General features: G+C 32.9%; 1 protein-coding gene and 1 long non-coding RNA gene across 16 annotated transcripts in view; one reads left to right on the top strand and one right to left on the bottom strand.

Moving 5' to 3' along the window:
* The first annotated feature begins 5,159 nt into the window (after positions 1 to 5,159).
* LOC103556069 (uncharacterized) lies at positions 5,160 to 8,064 on the top strand. The gene is made up of 3 exons (XR_546117.2): positions 5,160 to 5,602; positions 6,592 to 6,641; positions 7,290 to 8,064. It is a non-coding gene; the product is annotated as an uncharacterized lncRNA (long non-coding RNA).
* Positions 8,065 to 10,288: 2,224 nt separating this feature from the next.
* The window catches only part of GULP1 (GULP PTB domain containing engulfment adaptor 1), a 271,766-nt gene continuing 260,611 nt past the window's right edge, over positions 10,289 to 21,443 (bottom strand). For all 15 annotated transcript variants that reach the window (XM_070581653.1, XM_070581655.1, XM_070581644.1 and 12 more), the window contains 2 exons: positions 18,072 to 18,166; positions 10,289 to 12,271 (listed from right to left, as the gene is read on the bottom strand). In XM_070581653.1, the coding sequence (XP_070437754.1) occupies positions 12,200 to 12,271; positions 18,072 to 18,166 (167 nt within the window). In that variant the 3' untranslated portion in view covers positions 10,289 to 12,199. The remainder of the gene's footprint in view (positions 12,272 to 18,071; positions 18,167 to 21,443) is intronic.

Raw genomic sequence — 21,443 nt, 5'->3', positions numbered from 1 at the left:
AAGCCCCATGGTACATAGTGGTGTATTTTTAGTTGTGGGTCCTTCTAGTTGTGGCATGTGGGGTGCTGCCTCAGCATGGCTTAATGAGCGCTGGCATGTCTGTGCCCAGGATTCGAACCGGCGAAACCCTGGGCCGCCAAAGCAGAGCGTGAGAACTTAACCACTAGGCCACGGGGCCAGCCCCGGAATTGTTAATATTTTTTAAATAAACTTTTTATTTCTGAACAGTTTTAGGTTTACAGAAAAGTCACAAAGGAAGTACAGGGAGTTCCCATGTACTGCATGCATATGCCCCTATTATTAACATGTTTTGTGTAGTGTGTTTGCTACAATTAATGAACTAACATTGATAACATTATTATTAACTAAAGTGTACAATTTATTCAGACTTCCTTAGTTTTTAACTAATGTCCTTTTTCTGATCTAGGATCTCATCCAAGATCCCACATTACATTGAGTCTCCTTAGGTTCCTCTTGGCTGTGACAGTTTCTCATGTTGCCCTTGTTTTTGATGACGTACAGTTTTGAGTAGCACTGGTTAACTATTTTCGAGACTAGCCCTCTATTCAGATTTGCCTGATGTATTTTTCTCGTGATTAGACAGGGTTGTAGGTTTATGGGAGGAAGTCCTCAGAGACAAATTGCCATTTTCATCACATCATTTCAAGGTTACACACTATCAACATGACTGATCACTTTTGATGTGAACCCTAGTCACATGCCACAGGTAGTGTCTATTAGACTTCTCCACCGCAAAGTTAACTTTTTCCTACTTTTGATACTGTACCCTTTTCCACCTTTCCGTGCTATACTCTGCTTCTCTATAAGCAGGTCACACTTAAGGAGTGGGGAGCTATGCTTTGCCCTTGAGGGCAAAGTATCTATACAAATTATTTGGAATTGTTTCAAATGGAATATTTACCTTTTCTCCATGATTTACTAATTCGTTCAATCACTTTTTCATGTCAATATGAACTCATGTATATTTATTTTTAACTTCGCATCATAATCCAATTCTACTTTATTTTGTAGCTCAAATGTTTCCATCTTTGGCCACTGGAAGCTCTTTCAGTTGACTGGTATGTCCCTTTGATATACTGTAGATTTTTTTTCTTTTTAACCAATCCTTTACCTCCAGAGACTACAAGATGCTCCAGGCTCATCTTGTATACTTCCTTCCCAAATCCTAGAGTCAGTCAATTTTTCAAGGAAGAGCCCTGGTTCCTTTTATTGAACAATAGTATTAGAAACCATGATGTGGGTGACATATGTGCTCATTATTACTAGAGTGTTATTACTTCTATATCCTCTCAGCTGACAAAGCAGGGAACAATGTGTGTGTATACTAACAACCACATATACACATATCTATAAATATTTCTATTAAGTGGCTCTTTGTGTCTATATTAAGCTAAAAATGGGTTTTTACTGATATCTCTAAATCTAATCCATTTCCACATACATCATTCTAGCCTTCTTCCTTTGCTTAGCTGTAATCTTCCACTCCAACACTGAGAAACCTGGTTACTGCCATTGGCTACATGTTTACTTAATTGTTCAATCTCAATATACGTGTACAGTAGTATTAGAATTATTAATCCATACTCCCATGTGAAACAGCTTTAACAATTATAGTATATTGCTTATGCATAGTTCCTTTTGCCTTTAGTCTTGCAGACCCCACTCCTTTCCAAGGTTCTTAGGTCAGCACATTTACTCCCACCTCTTTCAGTGAATTTGTTTCATACTTTTGTAATACAGTTAGATTGTTTTGCGATATTCTGCATTTCACCCTGTGATCTTCCAATATCCTAAATAAATTTTCAAACTTTGTATACATTAAGGTTCAGTCTTATGCTGCACAATATCATTTATCCAGCATTACAGTATCATACACAATAGTTTCACTGACTTAAAAAATTTCCTATGCTTCATCTATTAAATTCTCTCCCCTTCCTCAGACCCTTGGCAAACACCGATCTTTTTACCATGGCTGTAGTTTCACCTTTTCCATAATGATATATTCTTGGACCCATACAGTATATAATCTTTTCAGAATGACTTCTCTCAGTTAGAAGGATGCATTTAAGATTCATCCATGTCTTTCGGTGCTTTGACAGCTCATTCTTAATAACATTCTATGGAGGTGCGTTGCACAAATGTACCACGGTTCGTCTGTACATTCGCCTGTTGAAGGACGTCTTGGTTACTTCCAGTTTTCAGCAATTATAAATAAAGTCGCTATAAACATTCACATGCAGGTTTTCGTGTAGACGTAAGTTTTCAAATCAGTTGGATAAATACCTGTGAGAGCAATTGCTGAATTAAATGGTAAGATTATATTTAGTTTTGTAAGAGGCTGCCAATCTGTCTTTCAAAGTCACTGTACCATTTTTCATTCTCCCCAGCAATGAGTGAGGGTTTCTATTGTGCTACATCCTTGCCTGTAGTCGGTATTGTCAGTATTTGGATTTTAGCCAAACATTATTATTTAATATGGAAGGTCTAGTGAGGAAGAAGCAGATAGCATCAATAACAGCCAAAGCGCTAAAAAGTTTTATTTTTTTATTTTTTCTGAGAACAATTATCCAAGTAAAGTGCTTTAAAGTCAACTGCAGAACACTTTAACAGTTATTTTGTTAAACTCAACACATCATTAATAAGTCACCTCTATGCTTGAATGTAATTTTTACTCTAAAAAGAAGCTAGAACCAAAGATGCAACTAGCAAGTAGAAGAATCTACTGTAAGTCATGTTATCAATGTCAAAAAATTAAAAATGTAACAAAACGCAATCCAAAGTATATCAAACGATTTGATATTTTGAACTGTTTATTTCAATAGGGGACTATCTACAACTTGTGGATTTTAGAGTATTCATTTAGAAACTCACTTATTCCGTGTTGCACTTTCACAAATATAAGAATAAAGTGTTATGACATATAATAATCAGAAGTTTCTGTCAAATTATCCACACCATTTCATGTTCACTGTGAGAAACCTAAGCTAGAACAGTTGATAGTAAATGATCCTTTTATCACAGGATTACTAGACGATATCTGTTCTACAGAAGTAACTCAGTGGAAGATGTTGGGTGAAGTTTTCTGTCAGTGGTACCAAATGTTGAGCTAAAATAGCAGGGGATCAAAAAAGAGCATCACTTATATGGGTAAGCTAGCTTAAAAAAACCTGTGTGGAACAAATTAGCATTATGCAGCATTGAGAAATGTACATATAAATTAAGAAACAGAAAGACATTTTGTGAATTTGGCTTTATGAAACCTGAATATAAAACCAATGTGTTTTATAACATATACACATTCACCATATTTTGTTTGTTTTGAAAATTTGAAGTTCTTACAAAATTCTTACAAGAGCTTAAACATAGGGGGCTGTCTGCCTCTCATGTTGAATCCGTCTGGAACAATGGTGTAAATAAGTATACTCACCCAGGAGAACAGACTCTAGTCAGCACAAAAGGACCTCATCAGAGAAGCCTTTTAACATAAATTTTTCTATGTTCATAATTGCCTCGGCTCTAATTCATATTAATTCACAAGTATCGTGAAGTGTCAAATAATAAAGTCAAGAATAACTTATAAAGGCATCTGAATAAGTATGCACTTTAAAATGAGAAAAAAATGTTTCTATATGGTGACCTACATTCTATACAAAAAAGACTTCTGTATTTTGTGATTAAAACTCCTTTAGGCAGAACAGAGATAAGTTAGGTGGAAACTCCAGCTTGACTGAACATATAAGCGATGGGGTTTGCAACTGTCTTTTATTTGAGAACTTATACCTAAGAAAAATAAAAGTCGTCCTGAAATGGCTGTGCATACTGTCTACTTCAGACTCACACTTCTGTAGTTTGCTAATAACCTTTCCATATTATGCTGAGCTGTAATTTTTGAAGCCATATTTTTAACCCAAGTAGTTGGCATAATTTCTAAAGCAATTGCTTTATTCTGGGAAATCTAGCTGCCATGATTAGTGGTTTGACTGCCGTATTTCCATACAAGTAAGTTCCCACTGATGTACTTGTGGTTTCACATATACCAAAAAATATTCTACGAGGAGTGCTGGATGGAAAAGATTGCTCATCTCACAATGATCTTTCTGGCCACATAGACATACCACAATCTGTATCAGTAATCTTGAAATTTTGGCAGTCATAAATACACATCATTCTTGCCAATATATATTCTTTGTTTCTACCATTTTCTTTTGATGTTTTAGCCTTTAGGAAATGAAAGAAAAAGAAATATGTCTCTAAAACATTTCCAAAATTTTCACTGAATACACCAAACTACTTTAATAATTGGCTTAGATGAAATTCAGAATCACATTTTTAGAAACTTCAGTTCTGTATATATATATGTAGACTTCCCTTGCTGGAAAGAGAGTATAGTCAGAGTGGAGGCACAGCCAGGGTGAAGCAATTTCAAGTGTCCCTTCAGAATAGGTGCAGTTAAGGCACATAACAGGATCAGTGGAGGACAACAACTTGTTTTTCCTTCAGTCTATGCTCACCCAGGAGAACAGACTGTGGTCAGCACAAAAGGACCCCATCAGAGAAGCCTTTTAACATAAAGCATGTCATGAGTATCAAAAATGTGACTTGAGTTTTCCTCTTAAATACCATCACAGCTGACCTTTTGAAACAGAGTTGAAGTTTCTCTCTGCTTGAAATTGCTGGTTCTCATGAAGAACAATAATCAATTAATGCATTTATTTTAATCTCGTCTGGCCTTTCTTGAGAGCAAGTGCATTCCAAAATACTTCTCTGTGTTATTTAAGTCCTAGTGACATTGTTTCCTTTGAATTCGCTATAGCAATTTTCCTGCTAATTGTTAAAGAAAAAGATAAGTGATGTAAGATGCAAGTTATTACCTATTATACGAGATAAAAAGACTGTTGAACAGTCTTTAACATGTAAGATTCAAAATGATAAAACATAGCCTTCCTTTTACTTTTCCATTTATTTTGTTTTGTTAGTTGTCAGATAATTTTCATGCATTGCTTTTTGGGACATTTTTATCCAATTTTCCTTTGACCTTCTAATTTTTAGTTGGGGAACAGTGCAGGAAACAATCTGGTTTTGATGGAATCCCAAATTTTTGTTAGTGTATGTGTGTTCTAAATAAACTCAACTAGGTCATATGACTCATGAGCTTTCCATGCTCTCAGTGACTATTTTATGTCCACAAGCTTTCTAATTAATTTTGTTTGATCAGACAAACAATGTTGATTGCTTCTTTTTAAAATAATTAAACTGGTGGCTAACAACGAGGTACTGCTTTAGGGTTTTTGGTGAAATACCTTGTAAAGGTTTGTATAGACTCGATCAATTTGCAGAACAGAAATAAGTACTCAAGCCCCTTTTGGCTTTCAAGGACAGCTGTTTTCTCTAGTTTCAGCCCTCTGATTAAGGCTTCAGGAAGGGACACAGAGCGATGAGATATGCAATTGCTGCCTTTGGAAGACTTAACAAGCATGTAGGGGATTTCTATGTTCTCTGCATTTTCTTTTCTTTATAAGTACAGCAAAAGGAAAACTTCAAAAACGCTACCCAAAGGAGTATAACTCAACAGACGTCAAAGGTAAGTTTTATTTGAAAACATTTCAAGTAAGTATTCTAATATTCATGTTCTCACATATGAAGCTTCATTATAAAGCCTAAACACATACCAGCAGGTTCCTATAAAATCCAGAAATACAACAAAGTCTCTGTGAATCTAAATATTTCTCTCCATGTAAACATATTTAAGAATACTTTTGTTTTGATATTACAATGTACTATTGTCTTATTCATTCCAGCATTTCTTTGCTGGCATTTTCAAGGTTTGATGTTTCCTTGGACACAGTAGCGCCTCTGAATTCCTTTGAGACAAGCATCATCTATCTTGAATTAACCTGAAAATGTGGAAAGCCATTCATACTTTTGAAGAGAAGCACAGGCCTCACTGCTCCAGTGTAAATATGCTCTGAGGTCTGTCTTTCAATGTGTCCCTAGGGGTAGGAAAGATGAAAAAGGAGAATCTTAGAATCATGCTTTGCCTTGCATTCAGCTTTATTATGAAGGGACAGAATTCTATACACAGATTTTGAGAAAAACAGACACAGAGGCTGGGATAGTTTCGTGGCGTCTGCTGTCCTCTTTTACAGGACTATTGCCAGACATGCACTATTTACCTAGGAGCCATTGATTCAATATTTATTTATAACTAATATGTAAGTAAAAGATGAAATATGTGGTTTCTATGACAATCTTTTTAAATCTTTGGTTTATTTGGAGGACTTTCTTTCTTTTTTATGCCAAGAATAGCTAATGTTCATGAACTTCATGAACCCCATTACATGACTTTCCCAAAGTCAAAGACCAGACTAGAGCTGTAACTCTCAGCATAACATGATAGTATTAAATTTTAAATCTTAGTTCAGTGGTTCCCTGTAAATCAGACTGAGTTGTTCTAAAGCAAATGTAGCTTATCTAAGTAATATTTTTTAATTACTTAAAAATTCAAGTAAGGTATGGTTTAATGATTTTCAAACTCAAGTGATTCTAAGAAAGTAATATTTGTTTTTCTAGTTGCCATTGATGACAAGAAGTCGTGAAACAAGTGACCAGCTTATCTTCAGGTATTTTCCTGTTTAATTCCTTTTATGTAGAAAAGATGAAAACTGCAGGCATTACCAGAGGCTTAAAGAGGAATCACTGTAGAAATAGCTTTTTACACAATTGCATCATACATCTTACTCCCTAGCTTGCAAGTGGTCCAAACTGACTTAAAAGTGAACAGGTCAAATATCTGTGCACAGCCACTTTGCCAAGTGTGGGTTAGCTGATATCGCTGAATATTTATGACTATCCCCTCACTACCTGTCTCCTCCCATTCCCTGTACTGTCTAGTACAAGTTGTTTATTGTTTTTCAATTAAAGCAGATATGGAGAATAAAATAAAGAACTGAATAGCTAAAGGAAGTGTGTGTATGTGACAGAAATTAGTATAAGCTGAATGTTTGCCAAAATCTCTCTGCATACACTTCTTACATATATTTAGCTATTGAATACCAATTATTTATGATACTGATAGTAAACAACTGATTTTGAAAAGTATATAAAAAAAGCAAAATGACACAAAGCACTGGAAACTAATAGTTTTAAATTAGTCCCAGAGTTAAATTAATTTTTTTTCAACTACTAGTAGACTTAGCCATAAAATTCTTTTATTTTTTTCTTTCAAAATGTAGCCAAGAAACAAACATCTTTCTTTGCTTTCTTTGCAGGAAAGAACCAGTATCTGGATTATTTCCAGGCCATCCAGACAGTTATTTCAACTGGAACAAGTGACCTTTGGAACAGACTAGAACATAGCAGTCTGGCCAGACAGAGGGGAGGGAGTAGTCAACTGGGAAGGGCCCCAACATGTTCTTGTGAAATGTCACTTGAAGTAAGAGGACAATAAAAAGTTAAGGACAAATAAATGAACTTAAAAATATTTAAGTCAATAAAAACTGTGTGACCACAATATGGGATTCAAGGGAAGATACAGTCTGAGACTTTAGCTGTCATTCTTTAATAGACGTGCTCAACAAATATAGTTCTTCATTCCCTTGAGTACAGATAATGTCCCTTAATTATACAACATTCATCTTTGAATATTCACAGCCTTGTAGAAGCCCAATAATTATGTTTGTCCTCCCTCAATTGGGCCATATTTCCTTAGTTTCTGATTCTATGGTGGTTGTTAGATACTCTTAGAGAATTGTCAAGATCTTTATTTAGTAAATTATTACTGCAGGAAGATAGTTAAAAGTAAAGATTTCATTAGAGAGGAGAGAGTGATTATCTCCTTTGAACATTTACATAGAAAGCACGTGGTTCTTTTCTTTCACAGAGAGCATAAGAAGTTTTAGTTCACAGCCTTAGCAAGAAGCATGCTAAAGAATCATTCAGCTTTTTACTGAACGCTTATGGGTATAGTGCTGGGCTTGGCCCAAAAAAGATATGACAATGTTAAGGCAATACCTCCTTCAAGATTTTTGGAGAATAAATAGAAAAGTTAAAAATTATTAAAAATATTTTAAAAGATTTTCCAAGACAGTATTTTATAGGTTTATGCAAAATATATCAATAATAAGTTGATAAAGTACAATTTACTGATCAAATGCTATAGAACTTCAGAATGTCCTTTAACAGAGAATTTAATTAGTACACTAGTGTGTACCTGGGAATTCTTTCAAGAAGATAACTCTCACAGCTTCTAGCCGGGTTCCCTTTACTGAAAACAGCAACATTTAAAAGCCTTACTGCGTGTTCCAAAGTGCCTATAGAGTTGTTTGCAAACTGGAAAAGTTTGGCTTGATAAATTTTGAGTGTGCCTCTGAATGAATGCCAAAAATGTGGCTACGATAAACGACATAGCGTAAGTTTTTGCAAACTTTTAGTTATACAATTATAGTGGTACTATTAACTGACATAAAACCCAAAGTTGGTGATATAGAAATAAGAAATTCAGCTGTTTCAATTTATCATGTAATGTCAGGAAAATTTGAACTGAATCTTTAAATTTGACTCCTACTTAAATTTACCAGTTTTTGAATATTATTTAACTATGATTTTGGAAGTAGTGTGACTTGAGTCCATGAACTAGAGTGAAAACAAATGAATCCAGAGAAGGGTAATGTCTTCTGCTATTTAAATAATATCAATATTTCATAAAAACTCACTTGAAAGCAAGGAACTAAGACCATAAATTATTTTAGGAGGGGGTCTCCTCACTAGAATAAGGGAATCCCACTCTGAATGAATTCTAAGGAAAATATGTTTTAAGGGAGAGATTTCTAGAAGTGCATTATATTTGTACCGTAACAACATAAGATCAAGACATGGAGCAAGTATAAGAATTAAGGTTTGTGTCAAATTTGCAGGATGAGCATTGATGGAGGAAGTTCTTGAGAAATTTGTCTGAGGCTATCTAGGAAGGAAAAGACATTTAAGTTAGGCCCTTCCTGCAGGAGACACGGGGGTCTGAGGGCAATACTAGCCATGCCCATGGCAACAGAATGTTAGCTGCCTAGAAGGGGTGTAGTTTGGGTGTAGTCTGAGATTTAGTTGTCAAAACTGAGTTCAAGATTCTTCAAGCAATTTAACAGAGGCTGAAATCCAAAATAATGAATAAATATTGAATTTGGAACTATATATGGAAACATTGGAACAGAAAAATATTAACAGCCAGTTTTTTTTATGGTTATGTTAAGAACATCAAAAAACGAAAAAAAAAAGTCAGCGTTTAGAAATACAACGCAAAATCTATCTGAAAGTGAATTCCAATAATGTGACCAACATTTTTTGAAAAAAATTCAAATCCAAAACATAGGAAACAAGAAGAGATGAGGGAAATTATTGCTATTGGTCTGTCTTGATAAGTCTCGCACTGGATATCTAAGATTATAGGCACTAGCCAGTGCTAGGTACCCAAATTTAATCAGTTAAATATAAGTGCTCTTGGGGAAGTTTTTGGTTCACACAGAACATTAATACACGTTGGTTTTCATTTATTAATTCATGTTTTTGCCTTACTTTTCCTTCATGACAATAAGCTAACTGAAGGGAGGGATCTGGTCATCTTCAATTTAACAATCTCTGTTAGCAAACTTAGTAGATGTTTTCTTACCCACATAATACATATTATTCACAGAATGAGTAATAAATGAATTTTGTTGAATGGATTGATGAATTGTTTACTGGTGTGCAAAGGCTGTGCATGTGAGTCCTGTGTGTCTTTAAAATATTTGACATTGTGTTTTGAATAGGTTCAAAACTTCTTCATGACATTCCAGTTAGCCACAACTCAAGTCCTATGACCAAGTCCACTGTTTTAAGACTATCCACCAAGACACCCTTTGTATTATTACTAGGTTAAAAAGGCTCTCAATTTTGAAAAGAGATATTTACGCAATACAGTTATTGCACCAGATGCTTCTGGTGAAAGGAACCAAATTATGACCTCTCTCACCAGCAGGATCAAGTCCACTGTTTTCACAACTGAAAGATATTTGCTCATAAAGTTAAAATGTGTGTGGGCTGTAAGAAATGAAGTTAAAGCTCTTTCTTCCCTCCTTCCTGCCTCCCACCCTCCCTCCCTCCCTCCCTTCCTTCCTTCCTTCCTTCCATCTCTTTCTTTTTTTCTTCAATTCCATTTTGTAAGCAGGAAAATGTCATGTAATTAGCTTCAGAATGTGTCTACATTAATTAGACATTATTGAATGAATAAATTATACAATTTATTTAAAATCATTTATTCTTGGCAAAGTCAAACATATCATTGAGTTTACATAGAAATACAATTTTCAACTGGATCTTCATAAAAATGCACTGGTGAAATAAATGTTCATAATTAATGACCAATTATGTACTATTTAATCATGCCAGTAGCAGAATTGATTACCATTAAAAATTGGTAAAGTAACATATCTTAAATGTGCAAATACCATCTTAGTATACTCTATTGTGTTAACCATTGATAATAAATGGCCACTAAATATATACCTATTACATAAAGCTTTTTAAAGAACAATAAAAATACAAATTCTATCTGTTAAAAAAAGCCATTGATATGGCTTCTAAACATCCTCATTATACAAATTCCAAAATACTATATGACAAACAAAATTATAAAGACTCTTCTTTATGAAACATATACTACCTTCTAATTAAGGTACAACTTAGCAGACAACAGAAAACAAACAAGAAGGTTTATATATACTGGAGAAGATTATGAAGATACATACAAACATAATATTGCATAAGCATATGTGATTTCTTTTCCTAGTGAAAATGTACCTTTAGCACTTGAAAATTTCCATGAGTAAAAGAAAAATCTATTTTTGAGATCTACCCCAATCCAAGCTCACATTTTCATTAATTTAACTTATTTTTCCCATAACGTGATGAATCACATTATAAATTTGACCACACATTTTTGTTGCAGCAAGTACAAATTACAGTCTGTTACATAACGGGCAAAGGGATAGGAAACAAACATTTTCAAAGGTCAAGGTTTATCAGCACATCAAGAATGAGATGCAAGAAAATTTTATTGTACACGTTAGACTAAACTAAGCAGCAACTTGACTTTTGTGAAAAATGAGATTCTCACTTCAACAAAACAAATACAAATTAAGTTTGCTAAATATGTTTGATGATTCATAAAGAATAGTTGCCATAGATTTTAAAGCATCGACACTAATGAAGCATCACAAAATAAGCTTTGGTGAGAAAATATCTTTATCAAAGGAGAAAATATTGGATACTCTTATTCAGCGAGAAAAAATATATTTGGTAAAGATGGGCTATAGACATTGCAACTACAGGCAGCATATATTTCCAATATTTTTTAGGCAACATCAGATCAGATGATGTTTAGATGGTTGCAATATAAGCTATCCATTAGAAATTAAATTTTAAATGTTTTGTAAAGAGAAAATTTTCATTTTTTCCCCACGATCTTTGTTTATTAAATAAATAAAATATTTAGAGTATAACTCATAGTAACTAACATTATTACCTTGCTCTTACTAATAAATACTCTAAATACGTTTGGTTTAATTTTTATTGGAATTTATAGGATTTTTGTTATTTTACCTGTTAAAAATGACCTGGTGGCATTATATTCAAAGTTTACGTTTTTCCAATGACATGAACAACATTTAATACATAAAATGGCATCTGTCTAATGAATGGTAACATGTTTATTGGTTTGAATATAGAGCATATTTAGATTGATACTGGTATATCTCCTCAGGACTTTGAAAGGTATCATTAAGATATGGCTTTTGGGAGTCAGTAATAAACTAGCAGCCTGGAGAATGAACACAAATTTCAAGATGCTAATTATTTCGAATTCAGACACAAGGCAGATACTTGCATAATTTGTTTTTTGATTATAAATTCACCTACAACAGAAACAGAAAGGAACATAAAAGTATGATTTACTTACAGCAAGTTGTTTTTAAAATAAAACATTACAGATCAACAGAGAAGGTATGAGGAAATTCTACTGAAATAATTTTCAAAAAGTTAGATATTCAAAAATATATTGGCACATGTATAGTTCCTGTCATAAAGTAATAATGAATGATATATATGTCTATAAAACAAATTTAAGGTGAATCGGGATCTCTTGTTCTTGGCATCAGCACCTGCTGTCTACCGGGTCCAGACAAAATACTGTGCCTTCAAGAGTTAGTCCCATTTTGAACCCCTCCTGTAAAACAGAGTAAAATCATTGAAATAGGAAATGCTCATGGCAAGAAAAAAAAAAATCAGTAAATGAAAAATTCCACAAACAGAAGTTGAAATCTTCATGCTATAATATAAGAAATAATTATATGTCAAATGTTGGCTTGTCTAATTTTTGTATATGTGTATACCTCCGGGAGTTCTTCACACCCATTAGCATCTTAAATGTTTTAAATATATGTGAGATTAGCATGCATGAAAGACTGCAGAAAACAGAAATATATGGAATTAAGTAGTTTTAAGACAAAGTTTTTTTCAGTAAACTCTATTAATTATGCTATTTTATTGTAGCTTAAATCCCTCTGTTGACTTTAAGGATCAATATTCATTTGACTGTAAGTAAGACAGCTAGACCTCAAACTGATGAAAGGTTCAAGACAGCCTGATAGTTTTCACCTTTTCTTCCTGGTTATCACTGTCCAGAGCCTGGGTAAATACTTTTAGTAAACACAACGCCATAGCATATGTGGAACACAGAACTGCAGACTTCTTTGTCATGGAGAAAGCTTCCTCTACCAGTCCTGCTGTTGCTTGTAGTTGCAAGTTGTTGCTCTGAATCCCACTCCCTCTAGCACGCCTTAGATGTTTCTCGAAGTTAAGATGCCTTTGATTTATTGAGAGCAAGTACACAATTGCTGTGAAAGTTTTTTTTCTCCCCTAAGATTTTGAGTTAAAATTTAGTGGCGAAGGAGTTTGTCTTTCTCTACTCCAAGCTCTCTTCTTTTTTTTTGCATAAAATAATTGAACTATGGGCTATGTCTGGTCTTACCACCTCCCCCATCCCCATCCTTGCCCATAATCTATGTACACAGGCCTACAAAGAAGAGATGAAAAGTACAGACTCACATTAATCAGTGGAATTGGTGGCCACATTTTAGGTTTCCCTGTAGAAGCAATGTGGCAGTGTTCTCTCTCTCTCTGTCTCTCTATATACCTACCTTTCTTTCTTACTAACAGAACTGAAATTTTGTTCAGGGAGGTAATTTGTAGTTTGGGGTGGCCATGTGACACATTATTGGCAAATGAAACGTAGACAGCAATCTATTCCCGAGGAAAAGAAAACGTCTTTGAAAGAGAAGGGCTTTGTCCTCTGTTCTGCTTTGTGTTTTCTTTAATTAGATGGTATCTACTTGTGTGTTAGCCTATTGTGTATCTCTTTGCATTTCCCCAAATTACTTTCATTTAGAATAGGTATCTAATGTACTTATCTTATTACAAATCCAAAGCAAACATTATCCTATAGACGAAGAAAATCTTATAAACTGTAAGCCACACCTTAATGGCTATTAATGTCCAGGGAATGCTCTTCATTAGGTCCACGGCGCAAAGACCACATAGCAATGCCATCACTGTAAAGGTTTTCCAAAACTTCTTCCAAGTACTTAAGAAATTACATTTAGTTGAGCAAGAGTCAGGGTACTTACCCTTATTTTTTAAAAGCCTGTTCTTATCACAAGAAGAAGTATTTTGTCATATGTATGCATATTTTTAAACAGTTGCCAAATAGTAAAGTCAATACTTTAAATTGAAAAATATTATAAATAAACTGTCTTTTAAAATATTTTATTTGCCTATCTGAGGATCCGGGTACTCTGTCATCTTCTGGTATATTAGATGAACACACAGATATATAGATAATTGGATATATGTTACCCTTGGAAAGGTTTGATCCCATACAGTATTTTTCAAGTTTTATCAGTGCTTTCTGAAATCAAACCACTATCACTTCAACTACCCTGAAAATACTGTTTATCAATATGTTATCATTATTTGAAAGGCAGGATAGCAGTCAAAGTAAAATAGGGGTTGATCACTATTTCAACAATAAAAAAGCATCTGTACATCACTTACAAGACTATCCCCATGGTGATTTGATAAGGATCTTTTGGAGTCCCCTTAGATCAACTTAATCACCCCTATTAACAGACAAGTTGTTAAACGGCTCTTTGGTTTTCTATCCTCTTAAGATAAAATTTCCCTCACATTTTCTGACCTTTGCTCCTAGGTCTCATTTAGCAAATCATGATTTAATGGACTCTGAATCCTTCTAAGGTTTCCATACCCTCTTGAATTTCAAACCTCTGAATGAACATGAGGCTTTATTTATGTACTGATGGAAATTATCATAAACTAGTATCACATAAATGAATGATTTCATTATTAATATATTATTAATAACATACATTTTTATGAAATATTTTGCCCAATATTTTGTATTTTCTTATTTTGAAATAGGGAGAAAAGCATATGAAGGAAGGAAAAAAGCACTCTTATGCAACAGTTGTTAACACATTGTGAGGTATGTATTTTGAGTCTCCTTTGTTCTATCCATAGTGTTTTTAAACAATTTTAATAATAATATAAATAACTATATATTATATTATAATTTTCTTATTTATTTAGTGTATTACACATATAATGTATAATTTTCTGTATTCTTTTTTAATCTCACCAGAACAAACTTTCTACATTATTTTGAGTCCCTGTAAAACTGATTTAATGATTATATAATATGCTATTAATTTTTAAGATAATTTCATTGTTTCTAGTATTTTACAATTATGAATAAGGTAAGCTGGATATTTTTGTGCATAGAGATCTTCCAAATTTATAGTTATTTTCTCCTCAAAATAAACTGTATTAAAGTTTTTGATATCACATAGAAATATGAGTATTAAAAAATTATTCTCCAAAGGGATGCTGTGAACTGGTCCTGGCCCAGTAACGGTTTAGAGTGTTTGTTTCATTACATTTTCCCTGCACTGATTATCAATAAGAAAATAAAATATTCAATTTGCTGGATTAAAATAGCTTTTATAGTTCTTTACTTAATTTGTATGTTTTCTTTGATTAGACTGAACATATCTACACATATGTTAGCTATTTGTGGTCTTTCATGAACTACTGCTTTTCTATTTATGTGTTGATTGTTTAGTTTCCTAATCATTTGTCCACTTATTTTAATTACGTGTATTCATATATTTTTAAAGAGAAAATAAAAAACAACTACAGAAGTTCTCCTAAAAAAGACTGGATGTACATATTTTTCTTTTCCTTATAAAAATTTCTAATTCAAAAATATCATAAATATTCCATTGTATTTCAAACATTTTAAACTGCCTAATGCTTTTGATATTCATCTGGGTATTTGTTGTTAAGTTTTGACTGTAAAATGATCTCCCAAATTATTAACCAATTGACTTACCACTTAATGACAAATTCTTTCATCCTTCTTTGACTTTCCATGCTTCTTTTTTAATGTATTAAATTATTATAACTTACAAGGTACACTTCTGGGCTATCAATACTATTTGCCTATTGGTGACACATACCAGGAAGTCTAAATTGTGTCAAATCAAATAACTACATTATTGATTTCAAATAAATATCTAATTTTCTAACAACTTACAACATAAAATAACAACTTAAAATATAGCTTAACATTTCTGCTCAAATTCTTACATGCATGAGATATTTGTGTGATATCCACTGTAAATGAAAGAGGAAAATCAAATATCTCACTAGGCTTATTAACTCAACATGGTTTATACAACCCATTGTACTGTATTGTTTTTACATTATATGCAAAGATAACAGTAGCTAAATGTGTGCATTAGATTAATTAGGCTAACAAGATTACTAACAAAAGTCATCATAGACCATAGATAAAGAAAACATTATTTTTAAAGTGACCTTGCAAGTGGATCTTGGACTAAAAGAAACGGACAAGCAATGAGATGGACTATGGAATGGTTACTAAGTCATTGAGAAAACAACTTTAAAATATGGGTTATAAAACCTCTTTAAACACAACTAATAATCATACATATTCATATGAAACTGCTATTTGAATATTTATTAAATAAAGCATGCAAATATTAAAGTTTTAGGTTTAAGATGTTGTAAGTTGTTTAAAATTATTATGAAAATAATATACCAACCATCTCTGGCGCTACCCACCATGAAAGCAGAAAAGAATAAAAAAAGACATTAAGAAAATATTAGAAATGACAAAAACAAATGCAAAACTACCACAGCTTAACATTATTTGACTAACACATCACTAAATCATTCCAACACAGTGTTTCTCAAACTGGGTTCCTACAAAAATCTGGAAATGTAGGCTGATTTTCAAAATCTATAGAAAATTTCAGTTTTGTGAAAATCTAAAACACATTAATAGAAAAATACTCTTTATAATTTGCATTATCCTTGAGAACAAATACTATCATATCAGTGCCCATGTTCATATTTGTTCCCACAAAAGCAAAGTCCCAAGTAGTACAAGCCTCATTGATAAAACTAATGAAAAAAGAAAGGAATTGATTTCACTAAAAAATTATGCCCTATTTGAGTGAAAGTTTTGTAATATTTGAAATGCAGAAAAGAGGTGGGGAAATTGTGCCATCAAACAGGATACGTGCTGAAATTAAAAGAATTTTGATATGGATGGTTTCAATTTCAGCCAAATAACATCACCCATTCTACAAAGTTTGTCAATGAATTTTATTAGGCGGTGTTGTAATTTTGCTTTTATTTAATTTACATTTTGAATTAATTGCGTGGGAGCTATAAGGATAAGGTGTTTATAACTTCTTTGTAAATACTTAAGAAATGTTTCAGTAACAATTTAAGACAATATTAAGGATTTAAAATAACTTTTCATGTAAAAGGGAATTGTGAATCACCCAACTTGAGAAATGCTGTTTTAACATAATCTTTGAAAACCTCAAGGCATATGTTAAATAATCCCACTTGTAAAGTGCAGGCATTATTATATCTAGAACAATAAGTAAATTCACCTGTTACCCAGAAAAGAAGACTGCTTCATGGCTGCTGTCCAAAATGAGCAGACAGGTATTCGTATTATCTTTCTAGGGGTGTTTTACCAATGTCGGAAGATCAGAATCCACCCATTAATTTTTTTTTCCAGGAAATGAGGCATAGAGAGTGAATATATAACCCAGACCTAATAAATGGAAGACTCTTCTCTTCACCTCCTCTCCTCAATCAGCTTCGTATAATTAGTCTCTGTCTGCATTCTATATACAGTCTTTGTAATGAAAAATAGGATAAAATAAGATATAATAACTTCACCAAAATGCAAAGGACAAGTATAAAGAGAAGAGTTTATTCTAGTGCTTATAAGACTACTTATTAATCATGGCTCACTGTATAAAGCTTTTAAAACCAGTATCTTCAAACTTCCAGAACAATTCAGCATTGAAAAATAAAAGAGAGAGAGAGAAATGAAAACCTGACTGGACTACATTCCTAAAAAAGTTGTCCTGGGTGTCTGCTTTTTTAATAAGAGCCCAGAACTTATGACCAGCAGCTACAATGCTTCCTTTAAGAGAGACTGACTTTACTCTTACGAAGATTTTCCTTTATCCACTCATTCACAATTTTGAAATTCATAATTGTTAAGACTGAGATCAAATCTTATAAATCTAGTGCAATGACCTTTTAATTTGTGGACTCCAAAATAATGAACCATTAGAATCCATGTAATTTTGTATAAAATTATCTTGTTGACATTGTAAATTGCATCATTAAGAACAAAACGAAACAAAACCTTATCCTTAGCATCTATGGGAGTATTTTAGGGCAAAATGTACATTATTATTTTAAAATAATTATTTTCAGTAAGTTTTTATAGTGGTAATAATTCAAGCAAAGGGTAGTTTTGATTTATAACATTTTCTTAATCCCATATTAAAAAGAAAAAAAAAACCATTTATGGGACAATCTGTTAAAATAGTCACCTGCATCTCATCTAATTTTGATTGAATATCTGGAGGGAAATCCCCTGCTCCACAGTTAAATGGGTCAAAAGGTTCTGCTCCAAACAGGTCCCGTTCTAAAAGGAAGAAAACAATTTAGTAAATGAAATGACAAGAAATGAATTGGGGTGAGTTAGATTTTGAAGGCATGATTATATCAAGAAATATTTACCTCACCAACGAGCCCCGATCCACACTTACACTTTAGGCTAGGCTTTCCTGAGCTTAGACTAGCTAAACACTAACAAGGAAGCAAAGATCCATTTTAGGATGATATTAAAAACTGGTTACAAAGAATTATTATCCAGAGAGGTTTCTGAGTCTTTAATTAAGACAATATTAAATTTACCAAATATTTGGTAATCAATATACTATAATACCTGCAATACTGGAGCCATTTAAATGTACTAAAATTAATATACTACTCATTGAGACTTCCCTAGTCCATGTATGGTGACTTTGCAACACAATAGTGAAGCAATATGTACACTTGGGCAGATTGGTAAGTAGTTTTTCTCACAGTTCATGTACTTTAATCTCACTTTTTAGCCAGAAAAATTTAAGGCATATCATCTTATGTCGCATGCAGTCATATCATCTTCCTACATAACCACAATGAGAGAAGTTCTTTAAAAATCCTCCTAACCCAGAAACAAATTTCTTTTCAAAAATAGCAGTAATGGATTATCAGAAGCTCTCTGTACATATATTCTACAGTATGCATCTTTTTAATCACTAACAAACTATCAAAATTAAAACTGATGTTTGTACCTGATAAGACTATGATTTATTGTGTGATTTAAAAATTTTAAAAATGGTTAAGAAATTTCTTTCCTCTGAATCAATTCAAATGCAGCCTTAATTGACAAAAAATTTTACATTATATACAGGCACGAGAATTTATAATGTATTAAGACTTTCATTTTGCAGAAAACTATATTATCTAAATTCAGCGCTATGTAAGAAATAATATTTACTCTACTGGAGTTCTACCATCGCCTCTAAACCACTCTGACTCCCATCATGAAAAATTCTTACTTCCCTAATTATAGCTGGGTTTTTTTGTTTTTCAGATTTATGTGTTAAATAGGTTAATAAATGTAAAATTTTTTGAACTTCCTGGTGCTGGTAAGTATTGTATAAATAAGAAGGACATATAATTTACCATACCAATAGACACTTTTAAGAGTGAAATGAGTGTGACCAATAGTTTCACCAGGACAAAAGGCATAAGCAAGGACTGTCTTCAACAAATGGGAATTTATTGCCCCCTTCTATACAATTGATGGGTATTATTATTGTTTTTACTACTTATGTTCCTCAGTCTGATGTTGTTTAGGCAATAAACCAGAACTTAGAGAACAGAGGAACTTTCCATTGGAGGAGTATCCTGGTTACCACCGTCCCAGAAGCACATCAAACAATGCTTTACACATGGTAGATACTGGGCAAAAGGAATGAATTAATGAAGAGGAAGGAGAGCTGATCAGAAGGAACAGAGATTTTCATTACACAGATTTTCTGAAATTGGGACTCAAAATCACCAGAGAGCTCAGATGGGTTTTAAGGGACCCTTGACATTCCTGAAATGCAATGTGAAATTTTGTATGAACGGGCATGTTGTGTTTATCTGTGAAGAGGTTTCCTAGCTTTTATCATATTCTCAAGGGTCCATGACTCCTCCACAAGTTAAGAAGTTTCTACTTTACATAATTAAGTAAAGATATTAATACCATGCAAATTAATAAATATTACAGAGCTCTTTGGCATATTTTGGCCAGCTCAGATGGATCTAAAATTCATAACAAAAAATCATGCAAGTTCAATTTCCAATGAAAAAACTTCGCTATGTAATTAATAACATCAAAATTATTTAAGTCTAATGCAAGAGTAAAAGAATAAAAACTAATAGGTGACACTTCACTCAGTCATTCTTTCCTTTATCCACTAAATATTTATTGAACACATATTACGTGCCACGCATTTTGCTAGGCAATGGATTAAAGTAGTGAAAAAAGAACCAAGTGCTTTCCCTCACGGAATTCATGGTCAATCAGGGAACATAGCATTAAACAAATTAATCAAATTCTAATACATATTCAAAGATCAAAAATATGTTCTGGAGAACAACCAGGGTTCTCAGGCAGTAAGGAGAGAAACTAAGGAACAATCTTTTAGGTTTCGGCTTTTATGTATTTAGTTGATAATAAAAGAAATGAATGAATACATTTAAGGCTTCATTTAAGAAAAAGTCCTATTACTACAACTCCATTGGATTAGAGTTTTAGACAATTTTACAATTAAAATTGAGTTGAACAATTTGTCCTTATATTGTTAGTATAGATAGAAAGATGAAAAGATAGAGAGATAGATAGATAGATATGGTATAGTGGCAACTAGGACTCTATCTATCTAAGTAATCTTTCTATCTATTGATGTATTATTGTATTTACTAAACTATGACACTCAGGATAGGTAGACAGGAAAAAATTACTTCAGCTTCTCATTAATAAATCCCTTAAAACCATTTGATCATCTCTGCCTAGATTTTCCAAAGGCATTTCAAACTCATCAATGTCTAAAACAGAAACATTATTTTCTCCTTCTTTACCTCTAGTTTCCCTGTGCTAACAATGCTTGCTCTAAAACCCTGAACCATAATTGATTTTGAATTCTCAATTACCATCCTGATAGATGATTCCTTCTAAATATTATAAAATCTAGTCACTCTGCTCAATTTATATTTTGACTTGGATTAAAAGCCTCTATTGCAGATACATTGCTAATTTATATTTCAAATTCCAGCATGTAACCCAAGTTTAGTGCATATGCTAAACAAATGCCCATTAAATTAAACAAACGAATGAGGAATCAATGATGACGTCCATGGAAGCGAAAAACAGGGGTAAGGAAGAGATGTGGGACACTCTTCAGGACAAAAAAATACCCTACTGTGATATCAGGATGTTGGCAACATCTTCTAAAAACACACTGTGATGTGTATAATGTGGATTATTTCCTCAAAAAAACTATTTTGCATTGACACAAAATATATTCAGAGGAATTTAAATATATATTTCAGCTTACATAAAGTATGGAAATATTTTTATAAATTGTCTTTTAAGTTCCCAATGTTATTGCTTTGTATTTACAAATTAGTCCTCTGAAATTTATTAAATACCTAACATGTGCAACGTACTTTAAGTTCCACAGGGGGAAACAAACTATAGGCCCCGACATGCTTTAAAGCCTTAAGCTAAAACTTGAGAGTTATATTGGAAATGTCTTAATGTGTCCATTTTCCCTGTGGACGTCATGACTGATCATGGCCATTGGGAACTACTCTTTTCATTT

Source organism: Equus przewalskii, chromosome 17, assembly GCF_037783145.1.
Source record: "Equus przewalskii isolate Varuska chromosome 17, EquPr2, whole genome shotgun sequence".
In the NCBI taxonomy this organism is placed as follows: domain Eukaryota; kingdom Metazoa; phylum Chordata; class Mammalia; order Perissodactyla; family Equidae; genus Equus; species Equus przewalskii.
This window is presented reverse-complemented; position numbering and strand designations above follow the sequence as displayed.